Source organism: Abramis brama, assembly GCF_963993115.1.
Source record: "Abramis brama genome assembly, chromosome: 22".
NCBI lineage: Eukaryota > Metazoa > Chordata > Actinopteri > Cypriniformes > Leuciscidae > Abramis > Abramis brama.
The window spans coordinates 34033515-34061226 of record NC_139984.1 but is presented as its reverse complement, the minus strand read 5'-3'; the positions used below and the strand labels follow the sequence as shown (position 1 = coordinate 34061226).

At 38.5% G+C, this 27712-nt stretch overlaps 1 protein-coding gene across 1 annotated transcript; it reads left to right on the top strand.

Annotated features, from left to right (window-relative positions):
• Window positions 1-10: 10 nt before the first annotated feature.
• Window positions 11-27489, top strand: plod3 (procollagen-lysine, 2-oxoglutarate 5-dioxygenase 3). The gene is made up of 19 exons (XM_084098094.1): window positions 11-224; window positions 865-956; window positions 1402-1538; window positions 1954-2117; window positions 2210-2322; window positions 2813-2876; window positions 3058-3155; window positions 5415-5516; window positions 7465-7596; window positions 7958-8079; window positions 8508-8612; window positions 9369-9494; window positions 11253-11394; window positions 12093-12206; window positions 19742-19813; window positions 19950-20054; window positions 21224-21370; window positions 22405-22530; window positions 27007-27489. The coding sequence occupies exons 1-19, from the start codon at window positions 143-145 to the stop codon at window positions 27160-27162; spliced, it is 2199 nt and encodes a 732-aa protein (XP_083954220.1). The 5' UTR covers window positions 11-142; the 3' UTR covers window positions 27163-27489.
• Window positions 27490-27712: the final 223 nt, after the last annotated feature.

The window sequence follows — 27712 nt, the reverse complement described above, 5'->3', positions numbered from 1 at the left end:
GTCATTGGCTGTCCGAGCGGAAACAAGGCGGATTCTTCATGTTGACGGTGAAATTCCTGCCTCTCGTCCGCGAATTTCGGGAGAGTTCTGCACCGAATCGGCGTGAAAACGGAACCGAACCCGAGCGAGACCCTCGAGCGCGATGACTGCGGTGCGCGTGATCCTGATCCTGTTTCTGGGCTCCGTTCAGCTCTGCCGAACCGAGTCGCGATCCGGAAAACCCAGTAAGAACCGTTAAATAATTTTCTTACATTTAAATGTACAGTCAGATTTAAATCGGAATGTAACCGCCGATCCGAATCACAATCTCAGCGTAAACAGACTGAAACCAGATCGTAACAAAAGGTCATTATGTTAACTATTGTTTACTGTCATCACAAAGAAGTGTCTCAAAATGACAAAAAAAATTCTCACACTGTTTGAATCAGTTCCCATATTTCATATTTACTACTATTCAGTAACTGTGGTGTGTTGGTGGAAACTGTGTTTACCATGATAATTTTTTTAAGGGTGACTCAAAACATTCATAAAACAGAACGTAAATGTATTGAAAATACATGGATTATGGAAACGGTCCTTCAGAAGCTTCTGGATCCACAGAACCACGAGAAACACACAGATCTAGAAGCTTCCACAGGAGAAACTGGTTTGAGTTTCTGATGGTTTCTCATGGTCTTCACATCATTAATGATCAACAGTTGCACCAATGAACTATTTTCTGAAGATGTTTTAGTGTTTTTGACTTGGTTATCTTTGTCTGACTCACGCGGAAAATCAGGGAATAAAATCTCCAGGACTCAGTGAATAACTCAGTGATGTATTACAGTATAATAACAGTGTGTGTGTGTGTGTGTGTGTGTTCAGGTGAGGTGTTGGTGATCACAGCAGCCACAGAAGCGACCGACGGCTACCTGAGGTTCATGCGGACCATCCGACAGTTCAACTACACTGTTCAGGTATACTAGCGCTCGAAAGCCTGACATAACTATGATTTTTTTAATATTTTTGAAAGAGTACTCTTCTGCTCTGCATTTATTTGATCAAAATACAGTAAAATAGTGAATATTACTCCAATGTAAATCAGCTGTTGTCTATGTGAACACTGAAGACTGGAGTAATGATGCTGAAAATTCAGCTTTGATCACAGGAATAAATTACACCTTACTATATATTCACATAGACAACAGCTGATTTACATTAGAATAATATTTCATATTTTTTACTGTATTTTTGATCACATAAACGCAGCTTTGATGAGCAGAAGAGACTTCTTTCAGAAACATTAAAAATCTTTATTACTCCAAATGTTAAACCACTAGATGTGCAAATACTGTGAGTGTGTGTGTGTGTGTGTGTGTGTTGTGTGTGTGTGTGTGTGTGTGTGTGTGTGTGTGTGTGCAGGTCCTGGGTCTGGGTGAGCAGTGGAAGGGGGGTGATGTTGCTCGGACCGTCGGTGGAGGCCAGAAGGTTCGATGGCTGAAGAAAGAACTAGAGAAACACAAAGACAAACACAACACTGTCGTCATGTTTGTGGACAGGTGTGTGTTCACTTCACACACAATCAACACAAAGCCATGACCTGATTTCTTTCCTGAACAGGAGTTTCTTTGTTGATATGTAACTCGATTACCAACATACTGACACGTTTCAGACCTGAGTGAGTATGAGGTTTCATTGGTGCCAAAAATGCTGCTTTATAATATACATTCGCCCATGATGACATTCATTGGATACTAAATTAGACGTGTTTATTCATTGTTTATGTATGTTTTTGTAATTGAGCTCCCTAGTTTTTGTGCTCTTGACCTGATTGTTTCGAGTGTGTGTGTGTGTTTGTGTTTCTTTCTGTCTGTCTGTGTGTCTTTCTGTCTGTCTGTGTGTGTTTGTTTTTTTGTGTGTGTCTGTCTGTCTGTGTGCATGTGTGTTTGTCTGTGTGTGTGTGTGTGTGTGTAGTTATGATGTGATTTTAGCCAGTGGTCCGGCGGAGCTGCTGAAGAAGTTTTCTCGTCTCTCTCATCGCGTCGTGTTCTCGGCCGAGGGATTCTGCTGGCCGGACCAGAGACTTGCATCCAAATACCCAGTGGTGCATCATGGGAAACGCTTCCTCAACTCTGGAGGTGTGTGTGTGTGTGTGTCAATGCAATGATAGGCTCAGCCATGACAGCTGACGCCCATGTGATTGTGTGTGTGTGTGTGTGTGTGTGTGTAGGTTTCATCGGCTTCGCTCCTGAGATTTATGCAATAGTGCAACAGTGGAAATACAAAGACAACGATGATGACCAGCTGTTTTACACACGCATCTACCTGGACAAAGAGCAGAGGGTGAGTGAGTGTGTGAGTGTGAGTGAGTGAATGAGTGAGTGTGTGTGTGAGTGAGTGTGTGAGTGAGAGTGAGAGTGAGTGTGAGTGAGTGAGTGTGTGTGAGTGAGTGTGTGAGTGAGTGTGTGTGTGTGTGAGAGTGAGTGAATGAGTGAGTGAGTGAGTGTGTGTGAGTGAGTGAGTGAATGAGTGTGTGAGTGAGTGTGTGTGTGTGAGAGTGAGTGAATGAGTGAGAGTGAGTGAATGAGTGTGAGTGAGTGAGTGAGTGAGTGTGTGTGAGTGAGTGAATGAGTGAGTGAGTGAGAGTGAGTGAATGAGTGAGTGTGTGTGTGTGAGAGTGAGTGAATGAGTGAGTGTGTGTGTGTGAGAGTGAGTGAGTGAGTGAGTGAGTGTGTTTAAGTGTGTGAGATTGTGAGTGTGTGTGTGTGTGTGTGTGTGTGTGTGAGTGACATGCATGTAGCCGTTCATGCTAAATACAGTTTCTCTTTTCCAGCGGAAATTCAACATCACGCTGGACCACAAATCCAGCATTTTTCAGAATCTCAATGGAGCCATAGGTACACACACACACACACACACACAAACACACACACACACAAACACACACACACACACACACACACACACACACACACAAACACACACACACACACACACACACACTGTCTGTAGTCCTGTTGTAATCCTGCCTGTGTCCTGTGCTTGTGGTGTTGTGTGTTGTGATGTGTGTTTTTCCAGAGGAAGTGGTGCTGAAGTTTGAGAAATCCAGAGTTAGGGCTCGAAACGTGGTCTATGACACACTTCCTGTCGTTATCCACGGCAACGGGCCAACGAAGGTAAACGCAAACACTGCAGTCATTCTTCTGTTACTGGAGACTTGTATGAATGATGTGTTTTTATGTGTGTGTGTGTGTGTGTATGTATGTATGTATATATATATATACACTAGGGGTGTGCAAAGCAGCCGGTATTTGTATCTGTATTTGTATTTGTTGAGGGGGGAAAAGTATTTGTATTTGTATTTGTATTCGAGTAAAATTCAAAATAGGTGTAAAAATCCAGTTTTTTTGCGTTACACTTCTAATTTACGTTATAGTGTAAGTATTCTTTAATTATATCCATTATAATAATTATGGATATGCAATATTGGTTGATGTTTTTCTATAAATCCAGCAATGAACATGTAACAAGGAACGTCATTAAAAAGAAAATAACATAACAGCCATTACCAACGTTAATGTTACTCTGTCAACAGCCTATTGTCTAAATTACCGAGCTAACAGAGCTACTAGTGTTGTCACGGTACCAAAATTTCAGTATTCGTTACCAATACCAGTGAAAATCCACAGTTCTCGGTACCAATTTCGGTACCAAAGCTTAATTTAGATTAAATGTAGGCTACATATATTAAAGTGTATATCACGGTTACAAAGATGGAAACTGTAGTATTAAAAACACTTTACAATAAGATTCCATTTGTTAGATAACATTAGATAAAATGACCTAACAATAAACAATAGTTATACTGTCGCAATTATTCTCCTTGGGGTTAATTTAAAAATACATTTTTAACATTACTTACATTATTATTTATGTTAACATTATTTAATGCACAATGAATGAAGTGAACAAACATGACCAATCAAGTGTTTGTATTAAATAACATTCACAAACATTAATTAATGTTGTAAAAATATATTGTTCACTCAATGTGTTTATGTTAGATAACACATTAAGTAATGTTAATGAATAGTATCTTATTGTAGTGTTACCAAACTATACAGGAGATAAAACGTGTTTTATTTGACTTGACTGTAGCCTACTTTTATTTAATCCAAAAACTGCATTCATATTTAATTTTAAAAGGGCTTTTTAAACCTGCTAAGAGTTATCCAGCCAAGAATAAGCCTAGAACTGCTTTTCTGACGGACTGATATTAATGACATAATGACGGCTTTTTATTTCATTTCTCATCTCCATAAATATAAAGCTAATGCAAGGGCTAGAAAACAATTAATTATTTGCTGATACTTCCTCATCATCATGAAGAGCGCAGTTCGCACCGCTTTCTCCTTTCCACAAGCGCTTGCTCTCCCGTACGTCTGTCGTTGCTATGTAACCATGGACATAGGCGCGCCGCTCGCTTCTATTATGAGTGCGCTTGCCGCGCGCCTACATTTGAAATCTGAACGCGCAAAAAACGCGCTGTGTGAACGACGTATGTGTCTTTTTCCTCCTTTCTTATCAACAAGTGGATTTACAGCCACCACATCAGCAGCGCCGCCGGTCGCCATGTCTCATGAGGAAACGCAGCTTTTTGATATAAAGTTTTTCTTGTTCCCGAATACAAATATTTTTAAAGTATTTGTTTGAAATAAGTATTCGTAAAAAACACATTATTTGTGCCTTTCCAAATACCGTATTCGGGTTCGGCTCCACCCCTAATATACACACACACAGTGTTGGGTGTGTTACTTTAAATATATATATACACACACAGTGTATCGCTAAATATATTTTTCGTTGAAATGAGGAACAACATTTAGAGCTCCAGAATCTACAGCATGAGCTTTCATCTTTCATCTTCGTATTTAATTTTAAATATATAATAAAAATATGAAAAATATATTTGTAAATTATTCAGTTTAAAAATACAATATAAGAGATAAATGAAATAAACATTGCATTAATATTTTCAGCTACATGTGTATTTAAGAGTAAAATTTAAGTAAGAATTTGAATAAATGTAAAACTAAAACGCTACATAGCCTTCACTGTATGAATTAAATACACTGATTGTTGTTAAAGTCATTCAGTCACGAGCAGGGAGGGATTTTCTCTGTGTCTTTTGTTGTTTGATTAACATTAATGACAGACAGCAGCAGGTTTATTAGGCTGCTGTCACTTTAAGAGTGAATGCACAGGTCCAGTGTACGGATACACACGCAGATCATCATAACTGATTTATCTGTTTATCTGACCAATGACGGCGTAAAACAAACCTGTTTGAAAAAGATTATATGTGCGATTCTCTTTCTGACTGCCAGCATATAAACCGTGTGTGTGTGTGTGTGTGCGTGTGTGTGTGTGTGTAGCTCCAGCTGAATTATCTGGGTAACTACGTGCCGACGGCGTGGACGTATGAAAACGGATGTGGAAACTGTGACGATGATTTGCTGGACCAGAGTCATCTGTCTGTGAGTGTCCGAGTATTAACACAAACACAGTTACAACACAGTCGACATGAATCTGACAGATCTGTGTCATGTGGTTTAGGAGAAGATCTGTGTCATGTGGTTTAGGAGAAGATCTGTGTCATGTGGTTTAGGAGAAGATCTGTGTCATGTGGTTTAGGAGTAGGGTCGGGTATTGTTTGAATTTCAACGATTCCCATTTCGATTCTGCTTATCGATTCCTAATTTCGATTCCAATAAGATTAAAAAAACCTTAGATATTAGGGGTGTAACGGTACACAAAAATCACGGTTCGGTACGTACCTCGGTTTTAAAGTCACGGTTCGGTTTATTTTCGGTACAGTAAGGGAAAGAAATGCAAACATTAAACTGCAGGTTGTTTATTACTATAATTTTTTTTTACAAGTTGTTTACACTTTTTTAAACACTTTTTAATAAAATAGATATAAAATAAAAAAAGAATAAGAAATAAAATACTGCTGCAAAGTTCTCCACTAAATAAAATACTCTCAGTCTCAAACCAATATCACATAATAAAATATAATGAAAAATATAAATAAATAACTATGATTACAGTGCAGGAACAGAAAATAGCCCTATATTAAAATAATATTAAACAAATATATTAATGTATTATTATTTTTCAATAATCAATCAACATAATCAATTTAAGATTTTTTTTCCACTTTTTTAATAATTATCAAAATAAAATATAGTCCAAAGCTATTATTACCAGAGCATGTGATCAGAGCAGGTCATTTTACCATTGTTGCCAGCATGACTATACCAGCTGCTCAGCAAACAGAAGTCTAGTTACTACTGAGAAATGTCACCTTATTTGAGCGGACTTTGCTTTTCCAGTGCGTGATCGGTACATGATTGAAGTGTTTGGGCCGTTAACGACAGAGCAGAACGCAAAGCGCAAACAGGGACTCGAACATTGAGCAGAGAGCGCAGCGGGTCGTCGACACACACACCACGGAACGGAGAGTGCGGCGGCGCACACGAAGCGGAAAAGCTTTTTTTCGCCCTGCAGTCTATTTCATTGGTTTAGGTTACAGTGACGACGGGTAAAACACTGGTAAAACCAGAGAATGTCTAATAGGAAAAAACATTAGAATCAGCTGCAGGGCGGGATTTGCGCTGAACGCGGAGACTTCCGCCACTTAATATGTTCGTGTGGAAACACGAAAATGTACCTATGTTCCGCACACAAAATATTGCATTCAGTCATTCGGTACACACGTGCACCGAACCGAAAGCCCTGTACCGAAACGGTTCGGTACGAATACACGTACCGTTACAGCCCTATTAGATATCATTAACATTTAGTCTTATTGCACAACATTTAATTATTGCTGAATATCATGAACAGAAATCCATGTAACGTTTGCCTGTGGTTTAAAAATACCATAGAAAAACAACTAGCCTAGCTAATATAAACTTCAAGCATCAATAAAGACAAGTAAAATAAATAAAATAGCAATCGCAACAAATAGATACAACTCTCAACAAAGATATGACTGAAATAAACAGTGTTTTAAGATTTTCAGGTGTTCAGGAACAGAAACTAAAATATCTGCACTTTATCAATAAAACATACATTACAAATATAGTTACAGAAGTTATTCAGTGAAGAACGAGTGAACTTTCTCTGTGTCTTCTGTAGTTTGATTAGTGTTATTATAGTGTTATTATAGAGACGGCAGGAATATTAGTGCTGTCACTTTAAGAGCTGCACGGATCCAATACACTGATACACATGAACACAGAGTCTCTCGCTCGAATGGTTTAAAGTTATATTGAATGGAATCGATGAGAGGAATCGAATTTTTAATTTTATAACAAGTATCCGATTCCTGACTTCAAGTATTCGATTTTCAATTCCCAACCCTATTCAGGAGGATGATTTATAACAGAGATGTGTGTGTGTGTGTGTGTGTGTGTGTAGGACGAGGAGATGCCGCTGGTTCACATTGCTGTGTTTATCGAGCAGCCGACGCCGTTTCTGGATGAATTTCTGGAGAGACTCGCAACTCTGCACTACCCACACACTCGCTTACGACTCTTCATACACAACAACGTACGTACGGCTCTCACACCAGTGTTTCAGGATCAGTGAGAATACGGTTATAGTTTGATTAATCCTTCATGGACACACTTAACCATAACCATGCCACTTAACTGAACACTTAACATGCCACATGATCATTCACGCTGAGGCCGTGTGTAAACCAAAGCGTTTTTTACAATTGCTTTCAATGGGAGTCTCTGTTTCAGCTGCAGGTTTAACTGTACTTTTGAGGGCCAGTGTCCTCACTTATATAGAGAAATATTATGACAACTGACTAGTGAGGACATTTCCCTGGTTTTTATTTATCCATTTAGTGTTTTGCACGTTTCTGTGATGGGGTGTGTGTGTGTGTGTGTGTGTGTTTTTGCAGGTTGTGTATCATGAACAGCACATCGAGCGGTTCTGGACGCGTCATCGCTCTCTGTTCCCTGCGGCGAGAATAGTCGGACCTGAGGAAAACCTTAGACAGGACCAGGCCAGAACCATGGCAGTGTAAACACTCATCACACACACACACACACACTCGCTCGCTCGCACAATCATTCACACAATCAATCATTCACACACACACACACGCACATACACTTACTCACACACTCACTCGCACATTCACACAATCACACACACAATCATTCACACAATCACACACACGCACATACACTTACACACAAACACGCACTCACTTGCTCACACACCCCCACTCTCGCACACATACATACACACTCTCACTCACTCACTCTCTCTCTCACACACACACACACACACACACTCTCTCACTCACTCACTCTCTCACACACTCACACACACACACTCACTCACTCACTCACTCACTCTCTCACACACACACGATCAGTAGATGGTTGAATGTGTTGAATAAGCTGATCTTTCCCATGATTCCATCGGCTGTGTGTGTGTTACAGGGAGGCGTGTAAGAAGGACGTGTCATGTGATTATTTCTTCAGCATCGACTCTGATGTTGCTCTGACCAATCCCGATATTTTACGGATTCTCATCGAAGAGAACAAGTGAGTGAACGAACACGAGCAGACGAGCCTCATGATTATGCAGTGAAACTAATTTATTAAATTATTAAATTATTAATTAAATAATCTTGAAAAAACTGAATTTAATAAACCTTTTAAAACAGAATTCATATCCTTATTTCAGTTTATTGCCAAGGCAACACTTCTCATTTTTAACTAATATTTAAATTTTATTTTATTTCAGTGAAAAGAGATGCTTTAATTAGTTGTATTTTCAGTTAGCGATAATAACCCTGATCACACTGCAAAACATGCTTTTCTTACTCAGTGTTTCTGTCTTGTTTCCAGTCCAAATATCAAAAAACTCTTAAATCAAGATGCATTTACTAGATGAGTGAAATGACATAAGATATTAAGTCTTGTTTTCTGGGGGAATTAATCAAAATGAAGTGAATTGATGCTTAAAAAAAGCAAAATGATCTGCCAATGGGGTCAGAAAAATAATCTTAATTCAACAACATTATTTTTCTCACCCATTGGCAGATCATTTTGCTTGTTTTAAGCAAAAACTCAATTAATTTGAATTTATTTCCCCAGAAAATGAGACTTAATATCTTATGTCATTTTACTACTTTAGTGAATGCATCTTGATTTAAGAAATGTTTGATATTTGGGCTGGAAACAAGACAAAATACTTAGTAAGAAAAGCATGTTTTGCAGTGCAGGAGTGTTTCCTCGTCACATTACTGGATGTTATTTAATCCTAAAACTGATGATGTTTCCCGCTGGTGTTCACAGGGCTGTGATCGCGCCCATGCTGTCTCGGCACGGGAAGCTCTGGTCAAACTTCTGGGGCGCTTTGAGTCCCGAGGGCTTTTACTCGCGCTCAGAGGACTACATCGACATCGTGCAGAGCAAGAGAGTGTGAGTGTCTTTCACTTTGTGTGTGTGTGTGTGTGTGTGTATCAGTAGAGCGAGTGTGTTGTGTGCGAGTGACTCTTTCAGAGCAGCTGCATAGTTATAAACAGGAAAGTTATTACAGTATTAATGTTGTAAAATTCATCAAATGTGAAACTATTTCAGATGTAAAGCAGCTCTACAGAAGACAATAGTGTCATTATTCAGATCAAGAATTGTCGGTGTTGCACAATTAATCAATTATGAAACAAATTAAATTCAGTTCAGTTTGATTCAATTTAGTTCAATAACAGTGTCAATGTTGCAAAGTTCATCAATTGTGAAATGAATTCAATTTAGATAAAATTTGATACAATTTTAGTTCAATAACAGAATGAATGTTGCAAATTTCATCAATTATTTAACAAATTCGATTCAGTTCAGTGTTGATTCAATTCAGTTTAATAACAGAATGAATGATGCAAATTTCATCAATTATTTAACAAATTCGATTCAGTTCAGTGTTGATTCAATTCAGTTTAATAACAGAATGAATGATGCAAATTTCATCAATTGTTTAACAAATTCGATTCAGTTCAATGTTGATTCAATTCAGATTAATAACAGAATGAATGATGCAAATTTCATCAATTATAAAACAAATTTGATTTGATTTGATTTGAATTCTGTTCAATAACAAATTTCATCAATTATGAACCGGATTCAATTCAGTTAAATTTTGATTCAGTTCAATAATTTCAAATTTCAAATTTTTGATTTTGATGGAGAGAGGAGATCCAGTCAGATGATTAAGTCAAATTTTATTTCTCAACAGCAGACAATCAAATGATAAATGAAGAGTAAAATTAATTAACAGTTAAAAGTTTAATAAAGAAACATAAACGAACAGTTGAAATCACTTCTAATATTTCTAAGACTGACCTGCACAGAAATTGATCTATTATACGGTTGCTTATCGGAACAGAGATAAGTTCCTCTTTTCATAGTGTATCGCATCTAATCTGACACACAAGACACAAACATATATCTAGTTTTCATGTTTTCACACTCTGAGGTGTTAGCCCGTATGCTGCACGATGTTTAGCTAAGATAACATTCATTTACCACTGAGACATTCGAGCATTTGTGGTCTGTCTATCGGAAACTCTACCCTCATCTTAACAGCAGGAACAGAAGTTAACCCTAAGTCAGTCAGCTACACTTGAGGCATAAATATGAATAATAGAAAATCATTAAACATACATTTCAAATGATATAAATGATTAATGATAAAACATAAGCAAATGATAAAACATAAGCAAGATATATATATATATATATATATATATATATATATATATATATATATATATATATTTTTTATTTTATTTTTATTTTTTTTGCTTCACCAGATTTGATTTGAATTCAGTTCAATCACAGTGTCAGTACTGCAAAATTAATTAATTAGGAACTGAATTCAATTCAGTTCAATGTTGATTCAGTTCAATAGCAGAATGAACTATGCAAATTTCATCAATTATGAAACAAATTGTATTTAATTTGATTAGTTCAATAACATTGCCAATATTGCAAAGTTCATCAGTTATGAAACAAATTTGTTTGTCAGTTCTGCAGTTCATCCATCATGAAGCAAATGTTCAATGATGATTTGATTCAGTTCAAGTCAAGTCATCTTCATTTATATAGCGCTTTTAACAATGTAGATAACAATAACTGTCGAAGTTCTTCATTAGTGGTGTGTCCTGATGTCCTGCTGTGTTTCAGTGGTCTGTGGAACGTCCCCTACATCACTCAGGTGTATCTGATCCGCGGAGAGACTCTGCGCACGCGTCTGGCTGCGGTCTCTCTCTATCAGCAGGAGGGAATGGACCCGGATATGATCTTCTGCAAGAGCGTCCGTGAGCAGGTGATCATGCAGCTCTGAGGTTCACTCCATGTGCAGAGGGAATCCAGGCAGAAACATTTCTAGGCGACTAGTAGTCGATCATTTAAGCCATTAGTCGACTAATCGCGCTAAAATATTAATAAGCCAAAAATCATAATAATGCACCTTTAATTGCCTATATAAAATGCATGGCCTAATCAGCGCTCAAACGCACGCATAAAGCCACAGCGCAACGGCAAACATTTTAATAATTTATTGGTAATTTATTGTGTTTTCGGCTGCAGAGATTAAGTCGACGATGCTGACTCGTCATCAAAATTAAGTGAGTTGATGCTTAAAAAAAAAAAAAGCAAAATTATCTGCCAATGGGGTCAGAAAAATAATGCTGTTTCTGTTTGAATTTAGATTATTTTTCTGATCCCATTGGCAGATCATTTTGTTTTTGTTTTTTTTTAAGCATCAACTCATTTTGATTAATTCCCCCGAAAACAAGACTTAATATCTTATGTCATTTTACTCATCTAGTAAATGCATCTTTATTTAAGAGTTTTTAGATATTTGGACTGGAAACAAGACAAAAATACTATTAAGAAAAGCATTTTTTGTAGTGTGTAATTTTTAACTAGTTTTTTTATTTGCGTTTGGAGCTGTTAGAAAACAACGGTATTAAAATAGTTGATTTAATAGTTGAAATCCCGTTTTTGTGTTTCCTCCTGCAGGGCATCTTCATGTTCGTGTCCAACAGGGATGAGTTCGGGCGTCTGGTCTCCTCCACTAATTACAACATCAGTCGTCTTTATCCAGACATGTGGCAGATATTCGACAACCCAGTGGTGAGAGATTCACACATCAAACACACGTAGGGTTGGACATCGAGAATCGATTCCATTTCTGGAATTGAAAACTTGAGGTCTGGAATCAGATATTTGTTATAAAATTAAAATCTCGATTCCTCTTATTGATTCCTCTGTGAGCATTTCAGTATGACTTTAAACCATTCGAATGAGAGACTTTGTTTTCTGTGTTCATGTGTATCAGTGTATTCTATCCGTGCAGCTCTTAAAGTGACAGCACTAATATTCCCGCTCTATAATAACGCTGATATTCCCGCTCTATAATAACACTGATATTCCTCTCTATGATAACACTGATATCCCGCTCTATAATAACTCTAATATTCCCACACTGAAATTCCCGCTCTATAACTCTAATATTCCTCTCTATAATAACACTGATATTCCTCTCTATAATAACACTGATATTCCTCTCTATAATAACACTGATATTCCTCTCTATAATAACACTGATATTCCTCTCTATAATAACACTGATATTCCTCTCTATAATAACACTGATATTCCCGCTCTATAATAACACTGATATTCCTGCTCTATAACTCTAATATTCCCACACTGATATTCCCGCTCTATAATAACTCTAATATTCCCGCTCTATAATAACACTGATATTCCTCTCTATAATAACACTGATATTCCTCTCTATAATAACACTGATATTCCTCTCTATAATAACACTGATATCCCGCTCTATAATAACACTGATATTCCTCTCTATAATAACACTGATATTCCTGCTCTATAATAACTCTAATATTCCCACACTGATATTCCCGCTCTATAACTCTAATATTCCCGCTCTATAATAACACTGATATTCCTCTCTATAATAACTCTAATATTCCCACACTGATATTCCCGCTCTATAATAACACTGATATTCCTGCTCTATAATAACTCTAATATTCCCACACTGATATTCCCGCTCTATAATAACACCGATATTCCTCTCTATAATAACACTGATATTCCCGCTCTATAATAACACTGATATTCCTGCTCTATAATAACTCTAATATTCCCACACTGATATTCCCGCTCTATAACTCTAATATTCCCGCTCTATAATAACACTGATATTCCTCTCTATAATAACACTGATATTCCTCTCTATAATAACACTGATATCCCGCTCTATAATAACACTGATATTCCTCTCTATAATAACACTGATATCCCGCTCTATAATAACACTGATATTCCTCTCTATAATAACACTGATATTCCTGCTCTATAATAACTCTAATATTCCCACACTGATATTCCCGCTCTATAACTCTAATATTCCCGCTCTATAATAACACTGATATTCCTCTCTATAATAACTCTAATATTCCCACACTGATATTCCCGCTCTATAATAACACTGATATTCCTGCTCTATAATAACTCTAATATTCCCACACTGATATTCCCGCTCTATAATAACACCGATATTCCTCTCTATAATAACAGTGATATCCCGCTCTATAATAACACTGATATCCCGCTCTATAATAACATTGATATCCCGCTCTATAATAACACTGATATTCCTCTCTATAATAACACTGATATCCCGCTCTATAATAACACTGATATCCCGCTCAATAATAACACTGATATCCCGCTCTATAATAACACTGATATTCCTCTCTATAATAACTCTAATATTCCCACACTGATATTCCCGCTCTATAACTCTAATATTCCCGCTCTATAATAACACTGATATTCCTCTCTATAATAACACTGATATTCCTCTCTATAATAACACTGATATCCCGCTCTATAATAACACTGATATTCCTCTCTATAATAACACTGATATCCCGCTCTATAATAACACTGATATCCCGCTCTATAATAACTCTGATATCCCTCTCTATTATAACAATGATATCCCGCTCTATAATAACACTGATATTCCTCTCTATAATAACTCTAATATTTCCACACTGATATTCCCGCTCTATAACTCTAATATTCCCGCTCTATAATAACACTGATATTCCTCTCTATAATAACACTGATATTCCTCTCTATAATAACACTGATATTCCTCTCTATAATAACACTGATATCCCGTTCTATAATAACACTGATATTCCTCTCTATAATAACACTAATATCCCGCTCTATAATAACACTCATATTCCTCTCTATAATAACACTGATATCCCGCTCTATAATAACACTGATATTCCTCTCTATAATAACACTGATATTCCTGCTCTATAATAACTCTAATATTCCCACACTGATATTCCCGCTCTATAACTCTAATATTCCCGCTCTATAATAACACTGATATTCCTCTCTATAATAACTCTAATATTCCCACACTGATATTCCCGCTCTATAATAACACTGATATTCCTGCTCTATAATAACTCTAATATTCCCACACTGATATTCCCGCTCTATAATAACACCGATATTCCTCTCTATAATAACACTGATATTCCCGCTCTATAATAACACTGATATTCCTCTCTATAATAACACTGATATTCCCGCTCCGCTCTATAATAACACTGATATTCCTCTCTATAATAACACTGATATTCCCGCTCCGCTCTATAATAACGCTGATATTCCCGCTCTATAATAACGCTGATATTCCCGCTCCGCTCTATAATAACGCTGATATTCCCGCTCTATAATAACGCTGATATTCCCGCTCTATAATAACGCTGATATTCCCGCTCTATAATAACGCTGATATTCCTCTCTATAATAACTCTAATATTTCCACACTGATATTCCCGCTCTATAACTCTAATATTCCCGCTCTATAATAACACTGATATTCCTCTCTATAATAACACTGATATTCCTCTCTATAATAACACTGATATCCCGTTCTATAATAACACTGATATTCCTCTCTATAATAACACTAATATCCCGCTCTATAATAACACTCATATTCCTCTCTATAATAACTCTAATATTTCCACACTGATATTCCCGCTCTATAACTCTAATATTCCCGCTCTATAATAACACTGATATTCCTCTCTATAATAACACTGATATTCCTCTCTATAATAACACTGATATTCCTCTCTATAATAACACTGATATCCCGTTCTATAATAACACTGATATTCCTCTCTATAATAACACTAATATCCCGCTCTATAATAACACTCATATTCCTCTCTATAATAACACTGATATCCCGCTCTATAATAACACTGATATTCCTCTCTATAATAACACTGATATTCCTGCTCTATAATAACTCTAATATTCCCACACTGATATTCCCGCTCTATAACTCTAATATTCCCGCTCTATAATAACACTGATATTCCTCTCTATAATAACACTGATATTCCCGCTCCGCTCTATAATAACGCTGATATTCCCGCTCTATAATAACGCTGATATTCCCGCTCCGCTCTATAATAACGCTGATATTCCCGCTCTATAATAACGCTGATATTCCCGCTCTATAATAACGCTGATATTCCCGCTCTATAATAACACTGATATTCCCGCTCTATAATAACACTGATATTCCCGCTCTATAACTCTAATATTCCCGCTCTATAACTCTAATATTCACGCTCTATAATAACACTGATATTCCCGCTCTATAATAACACTGATATTCCCGGTCTATAACTCTAATATTCCCGGTCTATAACTCTAATATTCCCGCTCTATAACTCTAATATTCCCGCTCTATAACTCTAATATTCCCGCTCTATAATAACACTGATATTCCCGCTCTATAATAACACTGATATTCCCGCTCTATAATAACTCTAATATTCCCGCTCTATAATAACGCTGATATTCCCGCTCTATAATAACGCTGATATTCCCGCTCTATAATAACACTGATATTCCCGCTCTATAACTCTAATATTCCCGCTCTATAACTCTAATATTCCCGCTCTATAATAACACTGATATTCCCGCTCTATAATAACACTGATATTCCCGCTCTATAATAACACTGATATTCCCGCTCTATAATAACACTGATATTCCCGCTCTATAATAACACTGATATTCCCGCACTATAACTCTAATATTCCCGCTCTATAACTCTAATATTCCCGCTCTATAATAACACTGATATTCCCGCTCTATAATATTCCTGCTCTATAATAACACTGATATTCCCGCTCTATAATAACACTGATATTCCCGCTCTATAATAACACTGATATTCCCGCTCTATAATAACACTGATATTCCCGCTCTATAATAACACTGATATTCCCGCTCTATAATAACACTGATATTCCAGCTCTATAATAACACTGATATTCCCGCTCTATAATAACACTGATATTCCCGCTCTATAACACTGATATTCCCGCTCTATAATAACACTGATATTCCCGCTCTATAACACTGATATTCCCGCTCTATAATAACACTGATATTCCCGCTCTATAACACTGATATTCCCGCTCTATAATAACACTGATATTCCCGCTCTATAATAACACTGATATTCCTCTCTATAATAACACTGATATTCCCGCTCCGCTCTATAATAACACTGATATTCCTCTCTATAATAACACTGATATTCCCGCTCCGCTCTATAATAACGCTGATATTCCCGCTCTATAATAACGCTGATATTCCCGCTCCGCTCTATAATAACGCTGATATTCCCGCTCTATAATAACGCTGATATTCCCGCTCTATAATAACGCTGATATTCCCGCTCTATAATAACACTGATATTCCCGCTCTATAATAACACTGATATTCCCGCTCTATAACTCTAATATTCCCGCTCTATAACTCTAATATTCCCGCTCTATAACTCTAATATTCACGCTCTATAATAACACTGATATTCCCGCTCTATAATAACACTGATATTCCCGGTCTATAACTCTAATATTCCCGGTCTATAACTCTAATATTCCCGCTCTATAACTCTAATATTCCCGCTCTATAACTCTAATATTCCCGCTCTATAATAACACTGATATTCCCGCTCTATAATAACACTGATATTCCCGCTCTATAATAACTCTAATATTCCCGCTCTATAATAACGCTGATATTCCCGCTCTATAATAACGCTGATATTCCCGCTCTATAATAACACTGATATTCCCGCTCTATAACTCTAATATTCCCGCTCTATAACTCTAATATTCCCGCTCTATAATAACACTGATATTCCCGCTCTATAATAACACTGATATTCCCGCTCTATAATAACACTGATATTCCCGCTCTATAATAACACTGATATTCCCGCTCTATAATAACACTGATATTCCCGCACTATAACTCTAATATTCCCGCTCTATAACTCTAATATTCCCGCTCTATAATAACACTGATATTCCCGCTCTATAATATTCCTGCTCTATAATAACACTGATATTCCCGCTCTATAATAACACTGATATTCCCGCTCTATAATAACACTGATATTCCCGCTCTATAATAACACTGATATTCCCGCTCTATAATAACACTGATATTCCCGCTCTATAATAACACTGATATTCCAGCTCTATAATAACACTGATATTCCCGCTCTATAATAACACTGATATTCCCGCTCTATAACACTGATATTCCCGCTCTATAATAACACTGATATTCCCGCTCTATAACACTGATATTCCCGCTCTATAATAACACTGATATTCCCGCTCTATAACACTGATATTCCCGCTCTATAATAACACTGATATTCCCGCTCTATAATAACACTGATATTCCTCTCTATAATAACACTGATATTCCCGCTCCGCTCTATAATAACACTGATATTCCTCTCTATAATAACACTGATATTCCCGCTCCGCTCTATAATAACGCTGATATTCCCGCTCTATAATAACGCTGATATTCCCGCTCCGCTCTATAATAACGCTGATATTCCCGCTCTATAATAACGCTGATATTCCCGCTCTATAATAACGCTGATATTCCCGCTCTATAATAACACTGATATTCCCGCTCTATAATAACACTGATATTCCCGCTCTATAACTCTAATATTCCCGCTCTATAACTCTAATATTCCCGCTCTATAACTCTAATATTCACGCTCTATAATAACACTGATATTCCCGCTCTATAATAACACTGATATTCCCGGTCTATAACTCTAATATTCCCGCTCTATAACTCTAATATTCCCGCTCTATAACTCTAATATTCCCGCTCTATAACTCTAATATTCCCGCTCTATAATAACACTGATATTCCCGCTCTATAATAACACTGATATTCCCGCTCTATAATAACTCTAATATTCCCGCTCTATAATAACGCTGATATTCCCGCTCTATAATAACGCTGATATTCCCGCTCTATAATAACACTGATATTCCCGCTCTATAACTCTAATATTCCCGCTCTATAACTCTAATATTCCCGCTCTATAATAACACTGATATTCCCGCTCTATAATAACACTGATATTCCCGCTCTATAATAACACTGATATTCCCGCTCTATAATAACACTGATATTCCCGCTCTATAATAACACTGATATTCCCGCACTATAACTCTAATATTCCCGCTCTATAACTCTAATATTCCCGCTCTATAATAACACTGATATTCCCGCTCTATAATATTCCTGCTCTATAATAACACTGATATTCCCGCTCTATAATAACACTGATATTCCCGCTCTATAATAACACTGATATTCCCGCTCTATAATAACACTGATATTCCCGCTCTATAATAACACTGATATTCCCGCTCTATAATAACACTGATATTCCAGCTCTATAATAACACTGATATTCCCGCTCTATAATAACACTGATATTCCCGCTCTATAACACTGATATTCCCGCTCTATAATAACACTGATATTCCCGCTCTATAACACTGATATTCCCGCTCTATAATAACACTGATATTCCCGCTCTATAACACTGATATTCCCGCTCTATAATAACACTGATATTCCCGCTCTATAATAACACTGATATTCCCGCTCTATAATAACACTAATATTCCTGCCGTCTCTATAATAACACTATAATAACACTGATATTCCCGCTCTATAATAACACTAATATTCCCGCTCTATAATAACACTAATATTACTGCTGTCTCTATAATAACACTATAATAACACTAATCAAACTACAGAAGACACAGAGAAAGTTCACTCGTTCTTCACTGAATAACTTCTGTAACTATATTTGTATGTTTTATTGATAAAGTGCAGATATTTTAGTTTCTGTTCCTGAACACCTGAAAATCTTAAAACACTGTTTATTTCAGTCATATTTTTGTTCAGTTGTGTCCATTTGTTGCGATTGCTAATTTTTTATTTGTTCTTTTTTATTTACTGAGTGTTTACTTGTCTTTAATAATGCTTTAGTTTATATTAGTTCTGCTGGTTGTTCTTCTCTGGTGTTTTTAAACCTCAGGCAAACGCTCCTCGTGTGAGTGTTCTTCAGCCTGATGATTTCTGTTCATGATATTCAGACACAATTAAATGTTTTGCAATAGGACTAAATGTGAATATACCTGTGTGTGTGTGTGTGTGTGTGTTCCCAGGACTGGAGAGAGAAATATATCCATGAGAATTACTCCAGGATTTTTGAAGACGATGAGGATGTTGTGGAGCAGGTGAAACTGCATCTCCAGTAGTTTGTTGTTGTTTTTGTCTCTTCTGTTTCTTTTTCAACAGTGAATCATTGGTTTGGTCAGTGTCGCCACTAATGAGCACATGTAAGAGAATTAATCATAATGAGTGTGTGTTCAGCCCTGTCCAGACGTGTACTGGTTCCCAGCGTTCTCTGACAGAATGTGTGACGAGCTCGTGGAGACCATGGAGGATTTCGGCGGATGGTCTGGAGGAAGACACACGGTCAGTTTGTGTGTGTGTGTTTGGTTATGAAATATTATGAAAAATAACCCCTGAAATGATGACTTCTGATGAATATTGCGGAAACTAATTGATACATTTAGACAAATATATTTCATACATTATAGCATTAATACAACTTATTAGGCCTATATATTTATAGAATAGCAAAGTAGGCCTAATCAATATAACGCACAAGACTGAACCACATATATGTGAAATATATAGGCTATCATGATCATTTTGCCAACAATGAACCATGGATTTGTTTAGTTTATAATACGTTTTATTTTTAACTTAAACAAATACAACATATAACATTCAAAACTCATTGGCTTAGACTGCATTTGAAGAAAAATAAACACAACAGTTTTCTGTAGCCTTGTGCGAACTTATTCAATAGAATTAGACTTCTAGAATGTTCTTTTCAGTGCAAAAAATAATATTTATTTTAATTTAATTAGACAACATTTTAAGGAAGTGTAGTGCAAATATCTTTATATATTTAATCTTCCATTATAGTTAACTTTCTTTCCAGTGCAAAACAATAATACATAAAAAAAACAGCTAATAAAGAAAATATAAAATATTTCACTCAAATACTGCATTCAAGCAGTACAACACGTGTATGTATATTTTTGTGCTCTTTTCTTTTTCGCCGGCTGCTCGGAGGTAGTCATTTTTACATTTCCCGCTGTTGTCACTTGTCGTCATCGTTGCTACGATACGTGACTCACAATGACTGAAACCACCAATTAAAAGGGCATTCTCTGATGATGTTCCAAGATGTTGAAAACGCTACGCTGATCAGACAAACGGGGAGAAATTAATATCTACCGCACCGTTGGTTTTTTTATTTTTATCATAGCCTACAAATGTCTTCGTTCATAGACGTGTCTGTCATGGATTTGCACTGAATTGATTCTCAAAAATACGGAACAAAGTGCGCTTCGTATCAGTTCAATACGGAACAAGGCTTTTATGTGTTAAATACGGGACGATTCCGTATTATACGGAACGGTTGGCAACCCTAGGTTTGGGTGTAACGTGAAATAAACCAATCAGAGCATCATCTCACATGCGCTTGTTTGTGTGTGTGTGAGAGAGAGAGTGTGTGTGTGTGTCTGTGAGTGTGTGACCCAGCAGCTCATGTGTGTGTGTTTCTCTCTCAGGACGAGCGGTTAGCTGGAGGTTATGAGAACGTTCCTACAGTTGATATTCACATGAATCAGATCCAGTATGAAAAAGAGTGGCTGAAGTTCCTCAAAGACTACATCGTTCCTGTGACAGAAAAACTCTACCCAGGGTACTATGCGAAGGTGAGACACACACACACACACACGTCCATTAACACCTGGCCTGAGCCATTTATTTGCTGCCCATATTCATATTTTACATTGTAAGTTATTTTTGGTTGCACTTTTTGATTGATGGGGTAGGGTGTGGTTTAGGGTTAGTTGCATGTAATTATGCAAAATATATTGTTTTTACTATTGCAAATGTGTATAACAAATACACTGTAAAATAAAGTGTTACCTTTATTTTTTAATAGGCTTTTTATTTGGTCATTTACATTGCATCAGTTTGATTCATTTTGGAGTTTGATTCACTGTCTGTTTCAATGAATGAACTGAATTGAATCAAATCAAATATTGAATTGAACCATGAATTTAATCAAAATTGTGATTCAGTTTGTTTGCATCATCGCTCAAATATGTATTAAAATGATTTGGTAATATATCTGTAGGTAAATAAGGCAGTGTAAATATAAAGCAATAAGCCCATATTTGATTGGAAACATAATTAATAATAATAATAATGCATTTGATTTATAAAGCACTTTTCATCAGCGATCTCAAAGTGCTACTGGTTAAAAACAAAAAAGATAAGCAGTTCAGAAAAAAAAAAAAAAAAAAAAACATCTAAAGGGGACCAAAAGCTTTGCTAAAAAGAAATGTCTTAAGGCCTTTTTTAAAACAGTCAGTGGATTGAGGTGCCCTCAGGGAGTCAGGGAGGGCATTCCACAGATGTGGGGCAGCACTACAAAAGGCCCTATCTCCCATTGTCCTGAGTCTGGTTCTGGGTATGTGGAGGAGGTTTGAGTGAGTGGAGCGGAGGGAACGGGTTGTGTTTTGTGGGTTGATAAGTTCTTTGAGGTAGGGGGGTGCATTTCCATTATTTAAACTTGATTTTTACTGTTTCTTTTTTATTTAAATATTTTGATTCTTCTTTAATCCAACGACTGTTGTTTCCTCTGATTCAGGACAAAAAAATTAAAAATCACCCTATTTGATTCATTTTGAAGCAGATATATACTCAATACTCAACAGCAGCACAAACGTTTGTGTTTCAGGCTCAGGCTGTGATGAATTTCGTGGTTCGTTATCGTCCTGATGAGCAGCCGTCGCTCCGTCCGCATCACGATTCCTCCACGTTCACCATTAACATCGCACTCAACAGCAAAGGCACCGATTATGAGGTAAACAGGACTTTCCATTGACTTCTGTTGTGTTTTGTGGAGTGTATCGACCCATAAACCCTCATACCGTGTCCTAACCAGGCGCAATGCAATAAGATTCCAGCGACAAGCAGTTTATATGTCCACACCAAGGTTATTTTCGTAAACTGAAACGACTAAAGACTAAACCTAGACTAAAACTAAGACTATTGGTCAAAAAACATTTTCATAAACTGAAATAAAATAGAAATTTCAACATAAATAAAAAAAATAAAAACTAAACAAAACTAAGAACAGTTACTGAAAAATGTACTTAAAAATAACATTTAGCAAAAATAAATAATCGTTTTCGTGATTAATAAGATCTCATCCTGTACCGAAAAATTAAGTTTTTCCTATTGGACTGCGTTACTTTATTTTCCGTGTAAACGCGTGCTAGACTCATTTCTTATTTCCCTCATGTCTAGACCTTATGCAAATAAAGCTGTACTTTATATTACTTGGAAATAAACATCTCATGTGAACACATATTAGACAGGAGATCACACTGAGCAGAAAGGGAAAAAACTAATAGCGTGTCTAGCCCACAAATAGACATATTTTCAGAGAAGTAAACTAAATGTCTGGTCTAAATGGAACACATAAATATGAGTATAACTATGAGTATATGATATTAAAATATACAATAGACGAAAAGCATAAATGGATCAATACAAGAATAATATTTGAAAGGATTAATGATAGAAATAACCATAAAAGGATAATCATAATAATCATGCTTTTTTTTTTCTTATACACCACATTTAACAAGATTTCATCTTTAATATGAATGAGTATGTACTTTTATACATTTAAGTTGCATTTAGTTTGGTTCTTTGTTCAATCCTAAACAATTTTTTCATTTTTATTATTTGCACAAAAGTTAACCCCCCTCCTTGAACTGCCACCTTACCGTGGTGGAGGGGTTTGAGTACCCGAAGGATCCTAGGAGCTATGTTGTCCGGGGCTATATGCCCCTGGTAGGGTCTCCCAAGGCAAACAGGTCCTAGGTGACGGGTCAGACTAAGAGCGGTTCATTAACCCTTTATGAAGAAATTTAAAACAAGGACCGTGACGTCGCCCGGCATGGCGCAGCCGGGTCCCCACCCTGGAGCCAGGCCCGGGGTTGGGGCTCGTATGTGAGCGCCTGGTGGCCGGGCCTCCCCCCATGGGGCCCGGCCGGACTCAGCCCGAAGCAGCGATGTGGGGCCGCCCTCCCTCGGGCTCACCACCGGCAGGAGGGACCGTAAGGGGCCGGTGTAAAGTGGATCGGGCGGCAGTCGAAGGCAACCCGATCCCTGGACACGGAAACTAGCTCTAGGGACGTGGAACGTCACCTCGCTGGCAGGGAAGGAGCCTGAGATTGTGCGCGAGGTTGAGAGGTACAGACTAAAGATAGTCGGGATCACCTCCACGCACGGATAAGCAGCTTGGGCTCTCCCTTGAGAGAGGATTGACTCTTTACCACTCTGGAGTTGCCCATGGTGAGAGGCGGCCGGCTGGTGTGGGTTTGCTTATAGCCCCCCAGCTCAGCCGCCATGTGTTGGAGTTCAAACCGGTGAACGAGAGGGTCGTTTCCCTGCGCCTTCGGGTTGGGGATAGGTCTCTCACTGTCGTGTGCACCTACGGGCCGAACGGCAGTGCAGAGTACCCGGCCTTCTTGGGGTCTCTGGGAGAGGTGCTGGAAAGTGCTCCAACTGGGGACTCCATCGTTCGACTGGGGGACTTCAACACCCACGTGGGCAGCGACAGTGACACCTGGAGGGGCCTGATTGGGAGGAACGGCCCCCCTGATCTGAGTTACAGCTTGTACACAACGAACACCATGTTCAAGCATACCCTTATGTGGCACCAGGACACCCTAGGCAGGAGGTCGATGATCGACTTTGTGGTCGTTTCATCCGACCTCCGGCCGTATGTCTTGGACACTCGGGTGAAGTGAGGGGCGGAGCTGTCAACTGATCAGCACCTGTTGGTGAGTTGGATCCGATGGCGGGGGAGGAAGCTGAACAGACTCGGAAGACCCAAACGTACTGTGAGGGTCTGCTGGGAACGTTTGTCCGAGTCCCCAGTCAGAGTGATCTTCAACTCCCACCTCCAGCGGAGCTTCAACCGGATCCCGAGGGAGTCTGGAGATATTGAGGCCAAATGGACCATGTTCTCCACCTCCATTGTCGACGCAGCTGCTCGGAGCTGTGGCCGTAAGTCTCCGGTGCCTGTCGAGGCGGCAATCCCCGAACCCGGTGGTTACTTACCGGAAGTAAAGGATGCTGTCAAGCTGAAGGAGGAGTCCTATCGGGCCTGGCTGGCTTGTGGGACTCCTGAGGCAGCTGACTGGTACCGGCAGGCCAAGCGGACTGCAGCCCGGGTGGTTGTGGAGGCAAAAAGTTGGGCCTGGGAAGAGTTCGGTGAGGCCATGGAGAAGGACTATCGGTTGGCCTCAAAGAGATTCTGGCAAACCGTCCGGCGCCTCAGGAGGGGGAAGCAGTGCCCTACCATCACTGTTTACAGTGGGGCAGCTGTTGACCTCAACTAGGGATGTCGTCGGACAGTGGAAGGAATACTTCGAGGATCTCCTCAATCCCGCCGTCACGTCTTCCATTGAGGAGGCAGAGGCTGAGGGCTCGGAGGTGGACTCGTCCATCACCCAAGCTGAAGTCACCGAGGTAGTCAAGAAGCTCCTCGGTGGCAAGGCACCGGGGGTGGATGAGATCTGCCCTGAGTACCTCAAGTCTCTGGATGTTGTGGGGCTGTCTTGGCTGACACGCCTCTGCAACATCGCATGGCGGTCGGGGACAGTACCTTTGGACTGGCAGACCGGGGTGGTGGTCCCTCTTTTTAAGAAGGGGGACCGGAGGGTGTGTTCCAACTACAGGGGGATCACACTTCTCAGCCTCCCTGGGAAAGTCTATGCCAGGGTACTGGAGAGGAGAATATGGCCGATAGTAGAACCTCGGATCCAGGAGGAACAGTGCGGGTTTCGTCCCGGTCGTGGAACACTGGACCAGCTCTATACCCTCTCCAGGGTGCTGGAGGGCTCATGGGAGTTTGCCCAACCAATCCACATGTGCTTTGTGGATTTGGAGAAGGCATTCGACTGTGTCCCCCGCGGCGGCCTGTGGAGGCTGCTCTGGGAGGACGCAGTCCGGGGCCCTTTGCTAAGGGCTGTACGGTCCCTGTACGACCGGAGCAGGAGCTTGGTTCGCATTGCTGGCAGTAAGTCAGACTTGTTCCCGGTGCATGTTGGATTTTAGCAGGGCTGCCCTTTGTCACCGGTTCTGTTCATAATTTTTATGGACAGAATTTCTAGGCGCAGCCAAGGGCCGGAGGGTGTCAGGATAATTTAATCATCAGACAAAGTACAAAAATGAAAGTGATTTTAAAAAGCAAGAGAATGGTTGCTTTTGGCATTTAATGATATATAGAAATGATTACAATGCCACATAACCTAAAACATAACATTAACTCTTAATGTCACGTAGTAACGTCTACGGCAAATCAGCTGTTCTCACGTAGTAGGCGGTTACAGTAGAATGTCGCTAAGTAGCAGTTAATGTCGCACATGCGCAATAGAATGACAGAATGACGTTGCCGTTCCACCAGAGGCTGTTGCTTAAAGTCCCTATTAAACTTAGCTGAAATTAAATGACTTCAACTGGAAGTGTTCTGTTAACTCTGCTAAATTATAATTACTAAAACTGAAACTAAATATATAAAAACTATATAGAAATGTGTTCACAAAATAAAAACTAAACTAAAACTAACAAAACCATTCATGAACTAAACTGAAATTTTAGGAAATTTATATTAAAATAAAAACTAATTTAAAAAATGCGAAACTAAAATAACCTTGGTCCACACCAGACGCAATATGACGAGGCACAACAAAATCAATCCATAGTGTCAGCCAATCAGAAGAGCGTGTGGGTGGAGTCTCCCTGCAAGCGCACTGCACTCACAACCATATCAATCCAAAATCACAGCCAATCAGAAGAGTGTGTGGGCGGAGTCTCTCTGCAAGCGCACTGCACTCACAACCACATCAATCCAAAATCACAGCCAATCAGAAGAGTGTGTGGGCGGAGTCTCTCTGCAAACGCATTGCACTCAAAACTAAATCAGTCCAATACCTCAGCCAATCAGAAGAGTGTGGGGGCGGAGTCTCTGCAAGCGCACTACACTCAGTTTATCATTGTCATACTTTGTATGTTGTTGTTCCAGCCGCGACCTCGCAGAAATAGAAGCCATTTCTTAAATAGAATCAGCACATTTCACTGTCATAGCTCGTCAGGATAAAAACTGATTAACATGGAAAACATGGCTTTTATTCCACGTCATGTTGTGCCTGGTTAGGACACGGTGTTAATCAAACCATTTTCATTCAGACATTAGTTAGTAGATAATAGGCCTAATGCACTGGACAGCGGGACTTTAGGTGTGTGTGTTTGTGTGTGTCAGGGTGGAGGTTGCCGGTTTCTGCGTTACGACTGTAAGGTGGAGTCTCCCAGGAAGGGCTGGTCGTTTATGCACCCGGGCCGCTTGACGCACTACCACGAGGGGCTTCCCACCACACAAGGGACTCGATACATCATGGTCTCATTCGTTGACCCTTGAAAATCATGTGAACTTTTGCCTGTGTGTGTGTGTGTTTGTGCTTTTTCTGTAAATTATAAATCGAATGTTACATTCGAGCAGATTGTTACAAACGGTCTCTGGCACACGTGAGGTCAGAGATTCACTCCTTCAAAAGATGATTGTTTTAAGTGAACTTTAAAGCTTGATTTAAAAGCTTGATGAAAAGAGTATTTTTACTTGATTTTTATAGAATATTCAAGGCAGAGATTTTTTTAAAAAAGAGCAATACTTTCTGGAAAAACTTTTGTACTCAAGCTTTGTACAAACCGCTTTAAATTATTTTGAAAATAAATATTGGAAACAAAAGTGGGTTGATCTGAGCTCATTTACACTATTATGACTTACAAAAATTACAAAATCACTCTTTTATCTTGGAATTGTATGTTTTCAATTCAATTGTTATGTCCCAGTCTAGGAACAGCATAGAGTAACATAAATGAAGAACGTCTTTTTACATGCCACTACATGAGCTTCGGAAATGGGTATATGCCAAAATAACAAGCGAAAACAGGAACTAGCTTTTTATTTA

Coding starts and splice junctions, on each gene's coding strand:
- plod3 (XM_084098094.1), top strand. CDS start 143: ATGACTGCGGTGCGCGTGATCCTGATCCTGTTTCTGGGCTCCGTTCAG. Junction 957..1,401: donor AGTTCAACTACACTGTTCAG/GTATACTAGCGC, acceptor GTGTGTGTGCAG/GTCCTGGGTCTGGGTGAGCA. Junction 12,207..19,741: donor AGATATTCGACAACCCAGTG/GTGAGAGATTCA, acceptor GTGTGTTCCCAG/GACTGGAGAGAGAAATATAT.